This window comes from Lissotriton helveticus, chromosome 2_1, assembly GCF_964261635.1.
Source record: "Lissotriton helveticus chromosome 2_1, aLisHel1.1, whole genome shotgun sequence".
Classification (NCBI taxonomy): domain Eukaryota; kingdom Metazoa; phylum Chordata; class Amphibia; order Caudata; family Salamandridae; genus Lissotriton; species Lissotriton helveticus.
Genome location: NC_136059.1, coordinates 1,652,458,539 through 1,652,482,155, shown reverse-complemented (window position 1 = coordinate 1,652,482,155; position 23,617 = coordinate 1,652,458,539). Strand labels below are relative to the sequence as shown.

The window sequence follows — 23,617 nt, the reverse complement described above, 5'->3', positions numbered from 1 at the left end:
TCAATAGTAAGATGCTAGCAGCTAGGGGGTTCAATGGCAATGGTGTTGCAGCGGGGTTCACTGCACACTCCAGAGGGTTGGTCATCTGGGTCAATCAAAGATCTAAACTAAAATTAGCCTTGAATGAGGCGGACCCGGAAGGCCGCTGCATAATAGCCAGGTGTACTGGCAAGGGGCACGACCTCATAGTAGTCAATGTCTATGGCCCCAACTACGACAACCCTGAGTTCTACGACGCATTGACGGCGCATTGCAGACTCCATGTAGGCTTTAGAATGCTGTGGGGGGGCGATTTCAATTTTGTGTTTGACCCAGATCTGGATAGATCGTCAGGCCCGACCCGTCGTCCGGCTGCTGCGGCTCAGTTAATGCAGGCGGAACTGCTTAAACTAGACCTTGTTGACGTTTGGAGATACAGGCACCCCGCAAAAGGCGGTTATACACACTACTCTGCCTTTCATGATGTTCACACAAGAATAGATTACAGGCTAGCGTCGCAGACTTTGCTGAACAATATTCAGGGGTGCGCGACATTACCGCGTACGCTCTCTGACCACTCCCCTGTGCTTCTAGTATTGGCGGAACCAGTGAGAAGAGTTCCCCCCTTCACATGGCGATTTCCCCCCTATTCCCTATTGGATGAGGCATTTAGAGGCGAACTGGCGGAGGACATAGATAGCTTTTTTGAGATAAACCTGGGGTCTGTTGATAGCTTTCAGACGATATGGGACACTTTTAAGGTGTATATCAGAGGAGTGGCCATGGCCAAACACTCAAGTGTACTTAAGTCTATACGGCAGAGACTGAAACACCTAGAGACTCAACTGTCGGATCTTGAGGGGCGTCAGCGGTGCGATCCCGATGCCTCAACGGCGGCGCAAATCCAGACGCTGATAGCTGAATATAATGAGGAGGCAGATAGGGAAGTGCAGCACTTGGGCAAATACGCAACGGCTCGAACATACGGGGAGGGGGAGAGGCCTAGCTCGCTGTTGGCCCGATTGTTGCGAAATGATAGGCGCACCTTAGTGATAGGCGAACTGGTAACGGCTACAGGGGAAGTAATCTCGGAGGAGTTAAAGATTCTCCGAGAGATTACAGAATACTATACTGGTCTCTACAAGTCCAGATCCTCGCAGATGGAGGAGGAAATAGACGATTACCTTAGCTACATTAAAATGCCATTCTTATCTAACTCCCAGCGGGAATTTTTGATGACGCCCATACAGAAGGAAGAGATCTTGGAAACTCTGGAGGGGATGAGATCAGGCAGTGCTCCGGGGGCGGATGGGCTGACAGTGGGCTTTTATAAAGCTTTTAAAGACAAACTGGTCCCACACCTGATGACACTCTTTGATGACATTTGTGAGGAGGGCAGTATGCCTGTTTCCATGAGGGAGGCCCTGCTTGTTACTATCCTAAAGCCTGGGAAGCCTCCTGATGCCTGCAGTTCTTACAGGCCGCTCTCCCTAATCAATGTCGATGCCAAATTGTATGCCAAGGTTCTTGCTACTCGACTAGCGCTGCTTGTACCGGAACTAGTGGCGCCAGAGCAGGCTGGATTCGTTCCAGACAGGAACCTCACGTACAATATACGAACGGTGCTAGGAACTATGCAACATGTTCGTCAGGAAAACAAAGCGTTGGCATTTTCCTCGACATGGAGAAGGCCTTCGACTCTGTGGAGTGGCCCTTCCTGGTAAGAGTCCTACGGAAGTTTTGACTGGGGGAACCATTTCTGCAAATGTTGGGAGCATTGTATTATAAGCCCATGGCGAGACTGAGGATAGGAGACAGAGTCACGGATGCCTTTGAAATAAGCAGAGGTACTAGGCAGGGCTGCCCTTTCTCGCCGCTCCTATACGCGCTGGCCGCGGAACCGCTTGCATGTGCGATCAGGGAGTACCATCGCTTGAGGGGTGTCAGTTTTCCAACATACAAAATAGGTATATCTACTTATGCAGACGACACTCTTCTATATATCCGCGACCCTGAAGTAAACATCTCGCCAGTACTGAGAGAGGTGGTGCGGTTCGGTGCTCTTTCTGGTCTGAAAGTAAACTGGACCAAATCAGTCGCGTTTCCTTTAACACCAGTGACCCAAACGTTTGATATGGAATTCCCCCTGCAGTGGACCACAGACTCAGTTCGATACTTAGGGGTACAACTGCACACGGATCCGGACGTTCTTGTGAGGGAGAATTATGGGGTAGCATACACAAAACTAGTAGAGGACGTGGAAATATGGTGTAAACTCCCGTTATCTTTAATGGGAAGAATTGCCATCATGAAGATGATGATCTTACCTCGCTTTCTGTTCCTCTTCAATAACATTCCTGTGGTACTATCCAAGGCCTTTTTTAAACAATTGACCCAGGTCCTCATAAGGCTGGCCTGGGGGAGCAAACAACCCAGAGTCCAGTGGAGGGTACTGATGCTCCCTTATGAAATGGGGGGTTTGGGTGCTTCGAACATGGAGAGATACTACAGGGTGGCGCAGGCAGCGTATTTACATACATGGATACATGGAGATCCAAATATCCCGCATGTTATTCTTGAACGGCTATTTGCTGACCCTTCCCCACTGCCGGCCACTGTTTGTTGGCCGGTGGACCGAGGCGTTGGTAAGCTGGACTCGATCAAGTCTACGAACCACGCATGGAGCTCCTTGGCACAAGCACAGGATTGCGAACTGCTCTATTCCCCACTGATGCAGATAGATTGGGCATTGTGGCTGGCCCCACTACAGGAGAAGGGAGTCATAAAAGCATTGCACGACTTGGGAATTGCGAAGATGGAAGATATATTCATAGATGGGACTGTTAAGACCTGGGAGCAGTTGCTTTCCACGCGAACGGAGGCCTAACTTTTAACGCGCTTTCAGTTTCACAGGGTTCGAAGCGCGCTGCTGGACCTCTTAGGTCCGGAGTTAGCAGAACCACCCGAGGTCCCGGAGCTCACTTATGTCATTAAAACGGTGCCCTCCCGCAAACTAGTTACTAATCTCAATAAACTGGGAGTTCAACATAAGCAGTTCCAATACTCTAAGGCTAGGACAGAATGACAGCGCGATCTGCAAATACAGATAGATGACGAGATGTGGAGATATTGCTGTACCAGTACCAGGAAACTGTCTCTGAACGGTAGGCACAGATTGATCCATTTCAAATACATACAACGTGTTTACTATACCCAAGAGAGTTTACATAGATATGGACTTAGGCAGTCGGTGGAGTGCGAGCGTTGTCATACGCAAGTGGCAGACTTTATGCACATGGCATGGAATTGCCCAGGTGTTACAAAATTCTGGATGGAGGTATTCACGGAGTTGAGCCAGATATTGGACACAGAAATCCCGGTAAACCCGGCACTGGCCCTGCTGGGATACTCCAAGACACTCCCGGTGGCGCTGCGCCGCTTGGCGGATATGGCTTTGCTAATTGCCAGGCGGGTTGTGGATATTTGTTGGATGAGGGGACCGTTACCTACAAAGAAAAGATGGTCCAGGGACATGCTCTATTGCTGTACACAATCGGAAACATATAGCGAACTACTCCCACCCACGAGCCGAACCAAGAACTTCTGGGGTTTGTATCAGACATACTTGGGTACAGGGGAACGGGAGGAGGCAGAACAGGGTGATGCAATGGACATGCTAGCAACACCTGAGGGAATATTACACAGAATCAACTGGGTCCCTGCTGTAGGAGAGAGGTACACAGGGTTGTGTGGAATCAGGGGGGCAGGGACATGGTCCTAAGGGGGGGATGGGGGCAGGAGGCACTACGCAGCCTAGAAACACTGCCAAGAAAATCGCCCGGAATGTGGCTGTTAGCGGCAGTGTACTGAAGAAACTGGTTTCTGACTTCTGGGAGTGGTCTGATTTATTCTGGGGTGGGAAGAGGAGGGAGGTGTGTGTTAGGCTGCCCCCGGATGCTTCAAACAGGGAGGCAACAGCTGGCGAATTGAGGGTGAGGTGGTTGTTGGGGTAGGAGTTAAGGATAAGCATAGTGTTAGGCCCTTACTACAGGTTTACTATGTTGTGGGCTTGGCGCGCAGATAGCTCAACTCTGGGAGCAGGCATAGGCGCAGGATGTTTTAGACGTGTAGAGTGCGTTGGTCCTAATGATCAGTAGGTAGATTACAGTAGCACATACACAATGAGTGCTGCTGGGCCCCCGGGATGCCGGCTGAAAGACTGTGTTAGCTGTGTTTATATACGAGACGACCTTGCCTATAATTTGCTGCCGGCCCCAGGGTTGTAGGCTGCACGCTGTGTTTAATGTGCTTTAAGGAAATAAAGGTTTTCAAAAAGGAAAAAAAAAACATGGCATAGGAGGCCATTCTTCTGTAGTTGGTCCGGGAGAAGAGAAAAGGGCTGGTTCTGGGGAGGTATCCTGCCCACTAGTGTCTTACAAGTTCACAAACCAATGAGTCTGTATAGGGCTGAGGGAACACATCACACTGGTCACCATCATGGTCTGAATCCGTTCAAAAGAGGCTTTGGAGAGAATGTTGTCTGCCTTGAGGTAAAGCAAGCGCTGCGACCTTGGTCGGATTCAATTGAAAAGTCAGTCGAAGTTAGACCGGCGTTGAGTTGGCATCAGAAAGGCCGATGGGAGCGACCAATTTTGGGTGGTGAAGTCAGCATCAGCGTTGACGTACCTGGGCCTGGATAGTGGCCGCTGTCATTACTGAAGCAAAGGGCAAAAGTGGCTCAGAGGGTCCTGTTTGGCGCTAGGGCAAACTTGCAGGCGATAATCCAGGAGGAGGGCCTCTTCGTTACGTGGGGCTCGAAGGAGCACCAGACAGAGTCGGCAAGAATGCAGAGAACAAGAGCATATCTGCACACAAACCTTTGATCTGGCACAATGTGATGAAGGCAGCAGAAAATCAGGGTTTGCGCCGCTACCAGTGCTGAATTAGCTCTGAAGTCTTCCCACTTCAGAAGCAGGAATGGAACCGTTGGTGCACTTTGTCAGGAGAGTGGGAATGGCGAGGAGGAGCGGAAGAAACAAGTTACTTACCTGTAACTATAGTTCTCCAGTATTGGAATCTTTCATAGATTCACATGCTTGCATAATTCCCCGTCGTCGAGCTGGGAGTCCCCGGTATTATCAAAATAATTGTCCTATTAGACATAGCACATAAGGCTCTAGGCCTTAAACATTTTTAGAACATATCCCTGTTCTTTAGTAAAAAAGGACCAAACTTAAAACTTAACCAATCAGAAGAGACCACCCTATAGAACCTTCCTGAGAGAAGCTCCGGACCCTCAGATTTTTCAAGCCCAAATGCGCATAAATAGAAAGAACTGAGATAAGTAAGTGAGTTTTCTCTAGGGGAGGCGGGTGGGTTGCATGTGAATTTATGAAAGATTCCTATAGTTACAGATAAGTAACTTGTTTCTTACTCCTGTATTGGAACTTTCATAGATTCACATGCTTGAATCAGAATAGCTAGCAGTGAGTAACACATTTTCATGCCATATAACCACTACATGAAAGGCATGCATGAAAGCATTATCTGTATACATTAATATGCTCATATAAATGCATAAGCAAAACTATCCAAAGTAAACCTTTTTACCAGAAACCTTTGAAAATGTGAGACAGTACAGGATGGTGGGAAGGAAGGCTCACCTTATTGAAAGAGATGTTTGAGAACCGCTTGTCCTACTACTGCATCTCGCTTATTCCCAGCATCCAAGCAGTAGTGCCTGGTGAATGTGTGCGGCGTCCTCCAAGTTGCTGCTCTACAAATGTCAGGCAGGGATACACCTGCAAACAGTGCTGTAGATGTAGATATTGCTCTTGTAGACTGGGCACAAACTCTTGATGTTAGAGGATGGCCTGCTTGGTGCTGACAGAATACAATTGCACTTGAAATCCATCTGGAAATGCTCTGTTTAGTGAAAGGAAAACTTTCTAAGAGCTCTGTACGCAATAAAGAGTTGATTTGACTTGCGAAATAACTTTGTCCTGTTCAAGTAAAATTTAAGGCACCTTTTAACATCTAGAAGATGCAGAACACGCTCTACTGCAGTCTGCAGATTTGGGAACAATGATTTCAGAACAATTGGTTAGTTAAGGTGGAAATCCGAAGGAACTTTAGGGATGAATTTATGGTTTGTTCATAGAATAACTTTGTCTTGTTTGTAAAAAAGGTTCTTGAGTAGTAAAAGCCTGAAGTTCTTCAACCCTTCTCGCTGATGTGAGAGCTAGGAGAAGAGCTACTTTCCAGGATAGGAACTTTATGTCCGTCTTGTGAATAGGTTCAAACAGATGTGTCATTAGTTGACTAAGCACCGTATTCAGTTGCCGTGCAGTAGGAGCTGCCCTTACTGAAGGGAACATTCTAAACAGCCCCTTGAGAAACAGTTTTACTAGCATGCAGGACCATAGAGATGGAGCCTTAGCTTATCCGCGAAAACTGGAAATGGCAGCTAAATGAACTTTAATTGACGTGTGGGCCAAACCTGAGCGAGCCAAGAGAAGTAGACAGGGTAACACTTCCTCAGGAGGTGAATTGAAAGGATTGACTTTAAACGATGTAAACCACGAAAACCTCTTCCATTTAAGCGAGTAAGTCCTGTTAGTGCTGTCTGCTCTTGATTTAGTCCCTGATTCATTGGCAAGAGAGACTCAATTGGTCTGGATGGATCGGATATTTGACTGAAAGTAGGTGAAGTTCTGTGTAACAGTGCTGATGAGGCCAGATTGGAGCTATCCGAATGATCTTGCAGGGTTCTGTTTTTATCTTTTGTAACCCTCGCAGAAGGAGAGGAATGGGGGGAAAGTCGTAAGCAAATATAGTGGACCAAGCTATTGAAAAGGCATTGCCCCATGAACCCTGATGATGACGCCAACTTGCGAAGTACCAGCATTTTAAGATCTCTGGAAATGCGAACAGATCTAGGTTTGGCTTGGCCCACTGGGAGAAAATGTTGTCTAGAGTGTGCTGGTCCAGTTCCCACTCGTGGCAAGTAGTCTTTAGTCTGCTCAACCTGTCAGTTATGACATTTTGTTTTCCTGGGACGTACTCCGCTGATACATGCACTTTGTGATAAATCGCCCAGCGCCATATGAGTTGGGCTTCCTGAGAGAGCAGGAGAGATCTTGTTCCTCCCTGTTTGTTGAGGTAGTGCATTGTCATGGAGTTGACCGTCCTGACAAGCACTGATACATTTTCTATTTTTGGCAGAAGAGCTAGGTAAACTGCTCTTAGCTCGAGAAGATTGATATGAAGATCCATGTGGGAAGGCGGCCATCTTCCACTGACCTGCTAGTCTTGCAGGAAAGTTCCCAGCCTTCTAGAGATACTTCCGTTGTAATCACGAGAGGAACAGCCTGTGATAGGAACAGCAGACCCTTCGATAATTGGTGAGGGTGCGTCCACCAGTCGAAGGCCGCTATCATGGGAGGAATGATTCGGATCAGGTCGTCAAATGAGCCCTCTATCTGCACCCATTGTTCATTTAAGGCTTCCTGAAGAGGACGCATTTGAAGACGACAATGAGGTAGGAGGGGGATACAAGAAGACATCATTCCTAGGAGAGATTTGAAAAGGCGTACGGAAATGGGCTTTCTTTTTTGGACCCTCTTTGCCAAGGACATTAACCTTTGTTGTCTCTCCAGATTAGGATAAGCCTTGTTTTCTATGGTGTCCAGGATAGCTCCTAGAAACACCAGTCAGCAGTATGGTTGCAGAGTTGATTTTTCTACATTTAAAGTGAGGCCCAAATTCTTGAAGAGTTGGAGAAAGGCCTTGGTGGGCGCTTTTGCTGCTTCGTACGCGTGGCCTTTGAAAAGCCAGTCATCCAGTTATGGGGAAATGTGATGATGTTGCTGTCTTCTAAATACTGCGATTGGTGCTAAACATTTCATGAAAATGCAGGGAAAGGATTTTAGTCCAAAAGGTAAGACGTGGAATTGGAAGTGACTGTCGGACATCATGTATCTTTGAAACTTCTTGTGCTTTCGGTGTATGGGTATATGAAAATATGCGTCCTGAAGATCCATCTACACCATGTAATCGTTTCCTTTGTTTTTTTTATTTGCTTATTGAAAATTTTGCAAATACAATATATAAGTTCCACGTGAGAGCCATCAGCATCCCATCACATGAAACAGTGCAAGCATTTTAGAGGTCCAACAATTGCATCAAAAAAATGCAAAACAAATATGGAGCAACCATCTCCTGAAAAGCAAACGAACCCTCACCCCTCTCCCCCTGGCACTGCATAAAATATGACACCATACGAATAAAGGATCTTGACTATTTATAGGCACACATGGAAGATAATACGGATACACAATTCCAATTGCATTAGGTCTCAATAAGGCACAAAAAAGAGTGTATGACTCCTCACAGATGAGGATGGCTCAGTAGATATATCATCAGTGGGGCCCAGAAATCCTTGGGCCGAGATGATTCAGGCAGATCCTCCGCATAAGGTTTCCGACTGCTCCCGACAATAAGTTAAATCTCGGATCCATTTCCAAACAGTGGGTAAGCCCTTTGCGTCCCAACATTGTGCCACAGCTCGCTTGGCCATTAGTGTTGCCAAAGCAACCAGACGCCTGTTGCAGGGTTTCAAGGACTTCACGTTACCCAGCAAACATATCTCAGGTATACATCGCACCCGTTCCAGCACAGCATCCGTCAGCACACTCACAACTCTGGACCAAAAGGCAGCAATCCCTTAACACTGCCAAGATAAATGTAACAAATCGGCATCCGCTTACCCACAACGCACACAGCAGGCTGTATCACACAGTCCAAATTTCCACAATTGCATTGGGGTATAATAGAGCTGGTGTAAAAATGTTAAATGAATGATACAAAGATTAGTTAGCCGTGAGGCGCCTAGTTAGCGTACAACAGAATTGCCAATGATCCGGGGACAATGTGTATCCCAGCGCTGCATTCCAATTAAGGTATGAAGGATGATCCTCCGACTCCATCTCACGTAGGAACGCAGCATACAATTTGGTAATCAGACCCATACGCTCCTCTCCAGCCAGCACCACCTGCAGTGCTTGCAATGTCTGAGGCTCAGCTGGATAGTTAGGGTAGAAAGCTTGTTGAACCATCACGTATGTGAAGCGCAACATAGAACAGTAAGTCCGGCCTGCCTGCACATCCGGCAGCAAGCGGTACTGACCCTGTTTGTACAGGTCTCCCATCTGCCTAACCCCAACCGCCTGCAGTACACGTAAAGCGGAGCGCTCTCGCGCCGTCGAAATATCAGGATGCGCCGCTATTGGTAATTTAGGAGCATAAAGATAATCCAGCTGTGCCCGTTTAGCAAGTGTCTGCCAGGCCCAGGCCCAGGCAGTGCATTGCACTGGCTTAATTTCCGTCCGAGGGCCTCCACCACCACCCGAAAGTGCAGCCGCTACAAGTATTGCATCAGCCTCAATCGCGTGTGGGGAAGGAAACGTTGTAGGAAAAACCAATAATGTGCAAATTGCCCATGGGCGCATAAATGATAAAGGCGCATGTCTGGTGCCTTGAAGCCGCCACGATCAAATAGTTGTACCAGAGCATTTCAGCTACAACGAGGCTTCTTGCCCCCCCAGACAAACAATAACAGGGCCGATTGCAGCACCTTAAAGGTAAAGATATTTAGGCGAATGGGAATATTTACAAACAGATATAATAATTTGGGCAGAATAGACATTTTAGTCACTGCGATACGTTCCAAGTGAAAGGGGCAGCCTGGCCAACCGCTCAGCCTTATCTGTAATATGTGTGATAGTGCGACCATAGTTCATAGATATTACCTGCTCAGGGTCCCTGTGCAACCAAACCCCTAAGTATTTCACAGGGTCCCAGGTCCAGGACAGGGGGAAGTCCCTAAGCCTGAGAAGCTTTCAAAGCGGACATACTCGCGGAGCAATTCCGGAAGATAGGTTGCGGGCTCTCGGACATATAATAGCATGTCGTTCGCATAAATCGAGACAGCAAGTGGTCGTTATCTGAAATGCAACGCCGCAGAGGAATGCAGTTGGCGCAGCTTACAAGCGAGGGGCTCCAATGCTAATGCAAAACTGCAACGGTGACGGGGCAACCCTGCCGTGTGCCCCTGCCAATAGGAAAGGCCAACGACATCCAACCATTTACGTTTCTGTTGAGGATTTGAAGCATATCTTGAATAGAGATCATACCGAACAATAGTTTTTTGAGGAATTTGTTTAAGTTCCGCAAATCTAAGATCGGTCTCTAGTTTTTTAGCCTCTTTCATATTAAGAAGAACCCTTCCCTATCTGATTGAGGGGAACTCGTTCTCTTGCTCCTTTCTGCAACATGTTGGTAACTTCCATTTTTAAGTGCTGCAGGTGTTTTTGGAAGCGAGGCAGAGGAGTTGTTGTTGGGGGAGGATCTCTATAAATTCCAAAGAATGGCCGAATTGCATTATGTTTAGGACCCATTGGCCCGAAGGTATGCCCCCCCCCCCCCCACTGCTGTAAAAAACAGGAGATGCTGCAACCCACCGGGGATGGAATTGGTGGGATAGAGGCTGACAGCTGGGAGAGGTCATTGGTGTCGACTGGTTTCCTGACCGTGGAGTCCTGATTTTTCCCTAAAAAAAGCCTTGTTGTATTCTGCCACAGGTGGCTGGGGGCTAGTTTACTGGGGTCTGTATTGTTGAACGGTAGCAGGATATGCTTAATAGCTAGGTTGTTGGTATACTGATCTGTAAGATTGTTAACCTCTTCCCTGTGAGCCACAAAAAATAGTCCTTTTATATTGTAAAGTCCCCAAAGACTTAGCTGTGTCTTTTTTGATAGCTTGTAAGGCTTCGTCAAAGTGGCTGCCAAATAATTCTTCACCACTGTAAGGAAGGTCAAGAATCTTTGTCTGTACCTCAGGCATGAATGTGGTGGCTTTGAGCCAGCGTTGACGCCTCAAGACGGCCGCTCCCACTAGCTGCCTGAAACCAGTGGACGCTACATCCATAGAGCAGTCTATCACTTCAGAGGCAGTCCGTTCGCCCTCAAGAAGAATTCTCTTAGCTTCCTCCTTGTCATCTGGTGGAAGTTTGTCCAAGAATGGTGTCAAGTCCGACCACATCTGCCTATAATATTGGCCCAGTAGAGCCATAGAATTCGCTGTCAGTACTGTCAGAGCTGACATTGTTGTAAAACGCTTCCCGATGTTGTCAAGCTTTCTTCCTTCTTTATCAGGAGAAGGAGTCATGGTATTCTTTGAGCGTCGCTGCGATGCTTGCAAGATCACAGAATCTTCTTTTGGATGACCTATTAAGCAAGCTGGAGCATCACCAGGAGCCTTATATTTTGTGTCCAGTCTCAGCAACACGGGGGAACACTTGCTAGATTGTGCATTATTCTCAGCCCCTTCTTCCATATGTAATCAATGATGGGTATCGATCTCATTGACTTCTTATAAGGCTCTTTAAAGTCATACAGAAAACAATCCTGCTGATGCATAGGCATCGGTAAATCAAAGCACTTAGCCGCTCTCTCCAGAAGGTTGTGGAATCCCCCAATATCTTCCGGAGGTGAATCCACTTGTGGGGAGATGGAGATGCCGAAGTGGGAATGATGTAGGAATCCCATTCATCTTTTTGAATCTCTCCTTCTCTCTCTACTTCCTCATCAGAGGATGTCGATTGATGGACAGGAGAAACTTGAGTAGGAGGCTGAAACCTAGGAGACTGTTGGATAAGAGGGGAGCGAACCTGTATTTGTGGACAAACAGGACAAACAGGTGGAGAAGAGGGAAGAGGCGGAGCCTGTTGGATGTATGTATTGCGAATGTAAATGTATTGCGACTTATATAGCGCACGTATCACCCGAAGGCATCAAGGCGCTTGCTTAGGGAACCCGTCCTGGTATTCCCCTGTGAGATACCCCGGCAGGGTATCCACAAGGTGAAAGCCAGGCATCCCACCGCGAGGGGCCGTAGTGGAGATTAAGCAAGCTATTGCCCAGAGTCGCAGAGTGTGACCCCATGAGTCGAGTAGGCACCGGAGCGAGAATTGTCGAGTCCGTGGAATATTTGAGCCCGAGACCCGCCGAGGCGGGGAATCGAACCCTGGTCCACGGCCGATCTCAGCTTCCGGGTCTGCCGCCTCTAACCACTGAGCCACGCTTCTCCACTGGATGCTCTGCTCTGGTGGGAATCTCCTCTTGTAGTCCGCCAGCATAAATTGCAGGTCCGTCACAAGACTTGAAGGGAGGTACATCATCTCCAGTTGGTGATATTGCTGTTGCGGATGGCAATATTGATGTCCATAACCATCATCTTCATCAGAACCCTCCTGATATTTGACGTGAAGGTCTGATGGTCTCAAGGCTGCCCCAAAGAGACTATCACTCTAAGACCCCTCCTTCTCATCATCATCTTCTTCTAAGAACTGAGATGGCAAAAGAGCCTGCACCTGACTAGGTGAGGTTAAAGCTGGTGTTAATTGTATTTTTGAAATTTTATTTTTTTCCCTCCTCGTCAACGGCGTCTTTGACGAGCCCGTCGACATTTGTATCACCGCCAGAATCACCTTCATCGACGAAGGCTGCTTTTCTTTCTCCGTTGACAGAATTGTCGTCGTCAACGGCACACTGCTGGAGACAGGGATTTTCGTCGACGGTAACACCGACGACACTTCCGCCATCGACATGGGTTCTCTTGTGGACGCAGTTGTCAATAAGGTCTCCGTTGATGGAATCGTCGATGTGAGCTGTGTCATCGACGGGTGGGTCATCGTCGGAAGTTGAATCCTCGACAACGATGAAGACTTCGAAGACACGATTTGCTTTGTCGACGATAAAGGTACATTACCCATCGTCGAAAGCAAGGACATCGACGCCGCAGATACAGTCATTGTGTTGACTAAAGACACCATCGTTGTTACCAGAATCACCTAAGGAGAGAATTTTTTTTGTCTACTATGGTGTCGTCGACGAGCTGGTCAACGGCAGAGCTGAAGTTGGTTTTTTGAAGGTATGATTCAGTTTCATAGGTGGTGTTGAAGGTTCTGAAGCAGTTAATATTTAAAGCCTTCCTTTCTTCATGGGAAGCTTTGCTGGCAGATCCAGTCTGTTTCTGAGTGGACTCAAAAGACTTTTCTGACGCTTTTTTAGGTGGCTGTGATGAAGAGCCGGCAGGGTCATCCAAAGGTAGTTTCTGAGGCATTCCTGAGGAAGATATAGAAGATGTATCACTCTCCTCATCAGAGACCACAGTGTCCCTGTTTTTAAGCCTCTGAAGCCACAAGAGTAGCCTTTCTTCTCGGCCTTTAAGAGTCTTTGTAGAAAAGGTGCGACATACCTTGCACTCCTTTGGTTTGTGGTCAGGGTACAAGCAGTATAAGCAGTTCTTGTGCTTATCATCAATATGCAGCCTTTTCTTCCTGCAAGTTCCACAGGCTCTGAATAGACCTTTTTTAGGTGTCTCCGACATGGTGTACGTTAGTTTGAATCACCTTAAGAAAATCCACTGAGTTGGTAGTAAGTTGAAAGGGTGAAAAAAACACTCCAAATCTTGAAAAATAGAAGAAAACTGAGCTGAGCTCAGTGGAGACTCCTTTAGCACGACGTGCAGTAGAAAATCTGAGGGACTGGAGCTTCTCTCAGGAAGGTTCTACATGGTGGTCTCTTCTGATTGGTTTCGTTTTACGTTTGGTCCTTTTTAACTAAAGGACAGGGATATGTTATAAAATAGTTTAAGGCCTAGAGCCTTATGTGCTATGTCGAATAGGACAGTTATTTTGATAATACCGGGGACTCCCAACTCGAGGACGGGGAATGATGCAAGCATGTGAATCTATGAAAGTTCTAATACTGGAACAGCCCCACTTCGACTTACTATGTTTCTTATGCTTACTTGAAGATTTGGAGTGTGATGAAGACCGGCCTCTAGAGCGGCTCTGTTGGCTCCGTGAACTGGAGCGGGAACAAATTTGCCTCCTGGCCTTGGAGCGGTCCGGACGCTGAGTCTTCTAGTGATTGGTGACAAAGTTTTGCCATGAGTTTCCTGATGACTTTTTTGTTCATCGACACTAAGTCTCTCGCAGGTCTTGGGGTAATGGTTCTACCCCAGGAACCACAGGCACACAAGGTGGGGATCCGTCACAGGCATCTGTTTGCGGCAGTCATTACAGGGTTTAGAAGGGCTGAAATCCCATGGACACTGGATACATTTTCATAGAAAAAATTTGAAAAAAGATCTCTGAGAGACAAGAGAAGCTCCAAATCTGCTGGCACGGAAATAAAGTAACTGATGTCAGTGCACTGAACCGACACCTAAATAGACCGGGCATGTCATTTGCAGAGAGGAACGGCATCAGTGCGGAGCCGCAAGATGTCACCTTCCAGCATGCATATGTACCATGGGAAAGCTTCAGGATCCAGTCTGACACCTGAGAAGTATTCTACAGAGAGGGAATCTGTGGCTAGAAGTCTCTATCAGAAACAGAAATGTCTTTGTTTATTGTCATGGCAACATTCTGCCTATTTCTATAGGCAAATGCAAGTAGATCCTTAAATGAGCTGTAAGAAGGTCAGAGCTTTAACCCACAGATTCACCAAACTTTATTCTCAATTAATAGTGCTGCTACAACACCTCGTCTACTATAGAGTACCTTCACAGAGAAGGCTGATGTCCTCAGGCAGCGTCAGGTTAGCACATCTCAGAGTCGATGAGAACAGACTGGCTGGCTTGCAGAAAGGTACGTACATTGGCGATACTTCCCGGAAGACACTGTCACTTAATAACTCTGCTGCGGTTGGCCTTCAAAGGAAAACACAATATAAATTAGGTACAGGTAGCATATACTTTCTTAATAAGGCACAATCTGATCGTAACCAATCATAATGAAGCGGCTGGGCCTGGGTTTAATCTTCTAGAAAATTGATATTTAACATGTTCACTGGTTAATGGCCTCATGAATAAATCATTTTGGAACTAGTAAATAACCTTAGAACCATGCAGAACTGAGAACACATTTTCTGTAAGGAATAGAAATGGTTTTCCCAAGGTAAAGATTGCCTAAGAAATTACCACAAAGACTTTTCCAAATCCCTTTGTTGGGAGAGCACAGGAATGTTCACCTCATAGTAATCAGACGTGCACCACTAACCAGAGTGAGCTAACTGCATGCAGTATATTTTATTCCGTTTGTGACCAAGTTTACACACTATTACAGCATGCCCACTGAAACCTAGGTCTGTACTTTGACAGTGAGTCTGAGTCTGGTTCTTTGACCTGGAGATGCACACCGAGCATGCCCTCTAAACCAGCGAGATCCATTTTGTATTGCCCTTGGATTTAGATGGCATAAGATAACATTTGAGGTACAGCCTTTTCTGACAATACAAGAGTACAGCCTGCATTCCTGACCCGAAGAGTACAACCTAGGAACTGAAGAGTGGGAAGATGGAGATAGGGAAGCTTTTAAAAATTCTATAGTGATGTTTACACCACTGGTCGCTGATGAACCTTTCTGAGTACAGCAATTTAAGTTAATAGTGAAGGAAGGGGAGTGAGTCACCAGATTCTGTTGTTAAAGGGAGCAAAGCCTGCCTCTTTTGTCTCTCCCAGAGAACTCTTTCAGAAAGGCTGATGACAGCCAATTGCAGACGTTGCACACATCATTGTGTTTAAAAAAAAATCTTTTTTACATAGACAGCGCTGTACAAACAATACGAGAATCACCCCAAACCGGTTCCTGAACCTCGGCAGTGGGGTCAACATCCACTGTCTGGGACTTGCCAGTACTCAAAGAACTGTTGAGATCCAAGACTGATGTCTGTCGCACAGTCAGTCTCCCAGATGTGAGGGGATAACACCAGAATTCTGCACCATCTCGCTGGTAGATGTGTAGGAATGCCGGTGGCCACAGAGCTTGACTGACATGCTGAGAACGGATCTGAGATATCCCTGTCCCTATAGGAGCTGACTTGCTAAGGTAGGAGAATCCCAGCAGCTGTGTCCAGATGAGGGGCAACCCAGAAGAGAGGACTGTTTACAGGAGAGAAAGCAGACTTGAACAGTCTGCCTAAAGGTCTCTTGGCATCCCCAAGTTGTTTCAACTTTAAGCACCATGATCTAAACAAGCTCACCGACCTCACTTGCCATCCCCCAGCCTGACTGTTCCAGCAAGAGTCACAAGGTGAAGACAAATGACTTGTACTGACTATCCTCTGCGACTGGGGACCCACTCCGCGGACCAGAGGATAGAAGATAACCTCTGAGAGAGCCAGGACCTCCTTGATCAGTGCTGACATCCCCAAAAAAACTGCCCCTGCACCAGATCCTGTATGAGGAAAACGAGGAAGGGGTAGCATGGAAGAATCACTGCACCTGAGGGCGTATCTGCTCGGCTGTGCCCTTTGGCCCACACACTCTTGCTCGAGCCTAAGAAACACCCATAATCTCAGGTAAAACCATCGCCGGAACTGAACACTGACTGTGATCTTTACTACAGATTTACGTGGGATTAATGCTTTAACAATACTCCTCTTTACGGATAACTGTCTAGTAAAGGAAATATGAGCTGGCATATGGGTCAAAGAAACCAGGAAAGCTGCTCACCTGCATCCATAATGCACCTGTGGTTTAATCTAGTCTACTGATTTCTGTGTAGATAACCCAAATAGCATTTGTAGTGTGAAGTCTAGAAGCGATTAGAATTTTGTATGTGGATCAGCTCATATTGGTGTGATTAACGTACTTCTCTTTTACTGAAAGAAAAGCACTCAGGTTAACAAAGAATTATATGGCCTGACTGTTGGAGATTAAGCCTGTGACTGCTCGCCATCACTACAGTGGGGAGACAAGGGTGTATGTAGCCCAGTTTGCAGAGCCATAATAGGACGAACCCATAGGTAAGTGACCCCGACCATCACAGTTGTGGCCCACTTGCCTCTGTTTGCCCTGAGACACTGGTCCAAACAAGGTCCGACAAGTGGTGGCAAGTGGTGTAGGCTCCCTAGATCAGTCTGGAGCAGAACAATAAGACCAGCCTGACCACATTTCATGCACACAGAAAGAGACAATACAATGGTGGTGGGAGCAGACACTGAAACCATGTCTTTACATCAGTTAAGAGGTCTTTGTTTGGAGAGACAGTGACAGGCTCCTAGTAGGAAAAGGATCAAGAGATCCTTGAAGGGGGATGTCCACTGCACGGCACACAGGTATATTCCTGTCCTGAGTGACTTAACTGCATTCAATATCTGGTATGCTGATTTTTTGTTGTGGCCAAATGACATGCTAAATCTGTGTGCAAACTTGCCATCAAGCTGATATGGGACTATTGTTTATGTACTGTACTGTTGACATTAAGCAATGGTGGCAGCCTACTGTATTTATAATTCTTGACTGGACCACACCTTTTTCTCCGATTTATAAGGAGTGGAAAGCATATTGGCCAAACTTGGGAAAAGTGTGCTTGCAGGTGACACTCGCACACACTCTTGTGCTGACACCTTATATACTTGTGGGGTGTGTGTTGTGTAAAGAAGGCACTGTAGCATGACTCCTTGTGGATGTGTGTGTGAGACTAGCGGGGTTCATGTTAGATTGCTCCTGAGCAAATTCTGTTGTTCAGGAGAAGTATGCATTTGCTCCTGTTGTCTCTCCTTGGGTGCTACTTCAAAAAGGCTACTGACACCCAGCTGCAGAAGTTTCCCAGGTCACTGTGCTCATGTTTTGGGTACTCCTGCCTGGATAAAGCATCATCACTACTTGCTGTGAGAGCCATCACCTTTGACAACGTCTTCTACAGTGCTGGACAAAGAACACAAATTATGAAAAGGGCCAGGATGCTAGTGGGCTGGGGGGGGCATGTCCTCCCCACACAGGGTAATCCTTTTTTCTTGCTGTAGTCAACAAGAACTGTTCTGCCGTCTTTCAGAAAAAGAAGTGGGAAATCAAATAGTACAGATTGATCTTAATGACTAGCCCTTCACATATAGCTTTGCTAAGCAAGTTAATTCAGATTGGTAAGAAATTGGAGAATTAGTTGATGGGGGATGTGAACCCACCTCAAATAATAATCACAATTCTCGTACAGGTGAACCACTAAACTAATTAAATACACCTGTGCTTACAACTCAGGTATCTTGGCACACCTGTGCTTACAACTCAGGTATCTTGGCACAAAGAAGCCAGGCTTAACTTAGAGGCAATGTGTAAAGTATTTATGCAGCACTCAAACAGTAATGGAGTGAAAACAGTACAAACAATGTTGGGAAAGTATTTATGCAGCAGTCAAACAGTAATGTAGTGAAAACACTACAAACAATGTTGGAAAAGTCGAGACATTTTAATAAATAAAATAACATCAACATAACAAGAATCAAATAAGTAGCAGCAGAAACAAAAAATTTAAAGTTTGAATTTAAAATAACTCCAAAAAGCAGAAAGTGCCAATCGCGGTTATCTGGTCACGGTCAGTCAAAAGTTAAGGCTGACCCCAATGAAAGGCGAATCGGATAAAAGGACCAGGTTCATGCCAATGGAAAATGTACTCTCTCACTTAGAAAAAATTTGATGGAGAAAAAGTGGCCTTTGATGAATCAGTTGTGGGGCAAGCTTGATCTGAAGTAGGGTTGGTTAATGGCAGTTGGTGAAGAAGGTGGTCCCGGTGCAGTCGTTGACTAAGAAAGGAAAGCTCAGAGTGGGTTAAGTTCGTTCCCAGGAAGGCCTCAACATCTATTCGATTCTGCCCAGTGCCCGCCCCAATGAAGTGCTGTTCGTTAGGGCTTAGAAACGTTTCAGGAAGCCAGATTTCCATCAGCAGGGCAAACCAGCAAGCTGTGGCTGACCAGCAATTTGATGTCTGCAGCTTCGACTGCAGCGCTGGTCTCAGACAGTTCTCCACACAGAAAGATGGCAAACACAAAAGTACCACTTCTACTAGTGTGGGGCAGGAGGAGTGCACACTAACACCAAACTAAGAGTCAAGGGCCTGTGGGGCACCACTAGGGGGTTCGGACTCACTCTGGCAGAGGCAAAGTTGCAGGGTCCAGGGCGGGTCCAGTTGGAACTGGTCAGCTGGGAGAAAGGCCTCTGCAAGCTTGTTGTGCCCCTGTAGATCAAGTAGAAGGTCAGGCAACTGACCCTAGGAATCACTTCTTGGGTCCAAGGCAAGCAGGTCCAGTTTTCCTTCAGGTTCACCAGACAGGGTTCTAGTGATGCCACATTTAGGTCAAGTGCCAGCCTGTGGGTGAAGGGAAACTCCCAGTCACTCCCTAATTAATCAGGTAAAAGTTCCTAGGAGTGACCCTACCCACCTTAGCAGCACATCATGTGTGTTTTACTGTACACTATCCCACAGTACCCCCTCATTCCCTGAATCCAACAAGGATCAACATTCCTTCCCCAGGGCAGAGCTCCCTGTGCTCACCCACAGGTGTAACTATGAAAATGGGCAAACCCTTCCCTGAGGTCACTCCCAACCAATTCTGGGGCAGACCTACTGGGTTGGGGGACCAATCTGTCTAGTTAGACAATAGGGAGGCAGGCCTAGCTGTGAGCTATATCGGCCAGCGACAGGGTAGACATCATTTAAGCTCAGGATGGGGGCTAGACACAACCCCCATGCCATGCTGCTCATGGAGGGAAAACAAACCTCCCCATATTCCCAGCCCTTTGTTCACTGTCTGGGAACAATCCACTTCTCACCACAGGGGATCCATCAGCAGTCATGGCACACTAGACACTCGTAGAACAGCCCTTTTTGCTATAAGCAGGAAAAGGACAACGTCTTAAAACTGTAATTTCCAAAATAGCAATATAAAATTCAATTTAACCATTAGGTTGGATTTCAAATAACTATTAAATCGAGCCCTTGAATTTAATTTCTTTCTAGCTGCTCACAAACTGAAATTAGAAACTATAAGTTGTTATAGTGAAACCTAGTGTTTTACTATAGAAGAGTCAGCCTTGCCACAATGAGCCATGAGTGAAAACAGACTTTGAAGGTTTTTCAATGCCAGAACATGTAAAACATTAAATATACATGACTACTTCTTAAATACTACGCACCCTCTCCTGTAGACATTTAGGGCCTTCTTTAGGGATGGCTTATAAATATTTAAGAGGAAGGTGTAGGCAAAAGGCTTGTTTTGACAGGTTGGACTGGCAGTTTAAAACTGATACTCAGGGTGCAATGGCAGGCTGGGAGATATGTTTTACAGTGCTACTTTAGTGGGTAGCACAATGAGGGCTGCAGCCCACTGGTAGCATTTAATTTACAAGCAACGGGTTCACATGGTACAATATACTAAAAACGTACAAATACATTAAATATACCAATTTGGGAAGGGCCAATTCTAGCATTTTTGAGAGGATAGCACAATCTGTTTACCCCTGGTTAGCAGGTGTAAAGCATGCAGAATCCAATGACTAGAAAAAACGGGTTTAGCAAAAGGTAGAAAAAGTCTGGGGGAATATCATCCACAGGATGGTCATTTCCAACAAGATTGTGCAAATAAAAAAACTGGCCATTGAATGTGCACTTTACTGCAGATTTATGTGGATTCATGCTTTAACAATCACCCGCTTAACGAGAACTGTCTAGTATGTAACATTTCTATTATACAACCTTGTGGTATTCAATATTTTGTTTTGTGTGTATTATCCTGTTTTGGTGCAATGGGTTTACCTGAGATTAGAGGCACTTGTTAGGCTCAAGTGAAGGTGCATGAGTAACAGCAGCAGAGAATAGATCACATATGCAGTAGCTCCTCTCCGCACATGGCCAGGTGCAAGGGGAGTGGTCCTGGGAAAGTCTGCTCTGATTAGGGATGTCCGGGGTTTGGCATTGGTCTTCTAGTTCATAGTGCAGGTTCCCGGTCCAAATGCACAGAAGGTGAATATAAATCTATTGTCTTTATCTGGTGGCGGTCATTGGAGCAGGCATGTTTGGGGTGGGGCTAGTCAGGAGGTTGGCTCACATTGATTAAAGAATGTGTGAACATGGGAAATTCTCTTGGTTAATGCTTCACAATCATTCACACTTCATTCACTCTTATTCAACTATATAGGACAGCATTCAAAGGAACCCATAAATCAGTTATAAATTCAACAAAAAGACAACATCTTGAATATAGTCATTTAATATAAAAATTCGATTAAAATTTATAAAAACAGTGCAACAAGTATGTATATGTGTATAACCAAATTTCTTACATAACAAAAATCAAGAAAAATTCATACAATATGTGCAAGAGACACAAAAACAAGTGACAACATAGAGATCATCATAAAATGTGTTAATTTCGATTGAATCAATTCTATTGGAGGTCTATCCGTCCTTTCATGATTAGAATCAGATGTTCCTCGAATGTAACAAAAAAAAGACAGTGTGTCAGCGCGTTTCGGTGGACTAGACAGCTTTGTGTCATAATTTGAACCACCTTCTTCAGGACTTTCTATTTCTATTGTCTCTCTTGAAATAGGCACATTGTGAAAAAATGCCTTCTTATACTGTCATTCGGTCTGGGGCAATCAATTCCCAGTTTTTTCAACAAGTTGAATGAGAACTCTTCCACATAATGCAGCGTAAAAGGTTTTTCTTAAACGTTAATCATGGATCAGCGGTAAATGATAATAAAGTTTGACGACAACAACAGATTATTCTAGATCACCAATCAATAGAAACTCCCAATCTAGAGGGCAACAAAAAGGCGGTTAAGCGATCCTCCATGAATGCTGTCCTATATAGTTGAATAAGAGTGAAGTGTGAATGATTGTGAAGCATTAACCAAGAGAATTTCCCATTTTCACTCATTCTGTAGCTTGGACCCTGTATCTTGGTAAGTGGGGCCCACTCCCTTCTAGTTCTACATCACATTGATTAAACACAGAAACACTCAGCCAAGAGACCTTCAGGCACTCTAAGGTCAACTCTGGTTATGTTGCTGTAAACAGTGCACTCCTCTGCATTGCCCATCTTCTGAACTCAGAAACTGGTATTCCCTTTCTAGGCCAGTCAGGTCCTGTGGGCCAGACATGCTCTCAGCAGGTAAAACAGGCTCCTAGGTCAGGGAAAGTCTTGCATCATTTCAAGTAAGATGTGCAGACTTCATGTGGTGTCCCCTCATCTCAGGAAGAGTGACTGTCCAATAGATACCAGTCCTGGATCTAAGCAGCTCTTCAAGTACTCTGCAGAGCACTAATTTCCTTGATTTTGAACTTGCAACTGGAAATAAGTAGGAGGTAGTTTGGGTTCCACTTTAATACACATTTCCAAGACAGAGATGCCAAGGAATAGGTTTGTGGTGGTAAGTGGATTTACTTTATAAAAAGTCAAAAGTTCAAGAAGCATGGCTGGCATTCACTGTAAGCAAAACAGGGGTACAGCTGTTGCATGTGGTGGGAGCAGAGAAGGGGTACTGTCTTTAGCACACAAAGTAGTAATTGAATAACATAGGACATGAGCTTAGGCCAAACAACTGACAGTGGTTTCTATGAGTGTGCTGCAGCATTCAGTAACCATCTAAAAAGTAAGTATGAGGCACTCTAAAGCGTGGACAGACAGTCTACGGTTTTTGGGAATTCTAAAATGGATTGCTCCGGAACAGCTGAAAACTCTTGTTGAGAATATTCTAAATAGATGGCCTGGATGTGCTAAAAGAGAGACCACAAGAGGCCCAGATCTAGAGGCACTTTGCTAGAGGCCAGAAGGTGCTCCCTATTCTGGTTAATCCCAAAAATAGAGTTACGGTGAAAGAAGACTACTTTGTATAAAGAGCAGAGACTATTTCTCTGATCAGATCTGTGTGCTGACGTCTAGCAAAGAAGGGAACTCTTGGAGAATTGTGAGCTGTATGGACAAGATGTCTAGTCTTTAGTGGTTCACCCTGTGATGCCAGAAGCTGCTCAAAATGTTATTTGTAAATGTAAAGGCCGGCTAGATATTTTTGTTACTTACTGAGACTGGATACTCCTTTTCCAGTATCCAGTTCTCTCCGAACTGCAAATCAGTAAGCTGTGGGATAAGCTGCCCAATGTTATACTGACTAAATAGCTGCCATCAGAAGAAACGAACAGATCTACAGGGTTAGAACCTCCTGACTAGCTGATGACAACCATTCAAAAAAAGGCTGTTCCTTTCCACATATCTCATCACATTCTACCCAGTGAGTGATTGGCAACAGTTTGAGGTTTATTGTAAGATCACTAGCAACTTCCTCCTATGTATTTTTTAATTTGTGATAGATTAATGTAGATCAGTGGAATTTAAGGATTTCCACAGCAATACTCTTCTGCTTACTCCTGAATGAAAACAAAAATGCCCGGGCCTAGTTTTCAGCAACTTGTCACCTGATATGCAAAAGCATGACCTAGCTTCTTCCGGTTTTATGCATGAAAACAATAGCTATGTTGTTGCTTTTACCTCTTGGAAGGGTGGAATGTGAGACATTTCTTCAATAAACTCAAAACATTTCCAGGGAGTTTCTATGACAAAACAGACAATAGATTAGCAAATAAGGCAGACAAATACATCTCTTCAGCTTACACCCTTGTTTCTAGTACACAAAGTCAATTAAGAATGTCAAATATTTAACACTGCAATATAAGAAAACTGGTCTAAATGTAATCTAATTACAATATCATGTTCGAAAGCAATGAAATCAAA

The 23,617-nt window shown here is 45.5% G+C and overlaps 1 protein-coding gene across 5 annotated transcripts in view; it reads right to left on the bottom strand.

The window, feature by feature from the left end:
• Positions 1 to 23,617, bottom strand: part of TBCK (TBC1 domain containing kinase) — a 1,465,497-nt gene that overhangs the window by 967,880 nt on the left and 474,000 nt on the right. For all 5 annotated transcript variants that reach the window (XM_078676605.1, XM_078676609.1, XM_078676607.1 and 2 more), the window contains 2 exons: positions 23,375 to 23,436; positions 14,609 to 14,757 (listed from right to left, as the gene is read on the bottom strand). In XM_078676605.1, the coding sequence (XP_078532731.1) occupies positions 14,609 to 14,757; positions 23,375 to 23,436 (211 nt within the window). The remainder of the gene's footprint in view (positions 1 to 14,608; positions 14,758 to 23,374; positions 23,437 to 23,617) is intronic.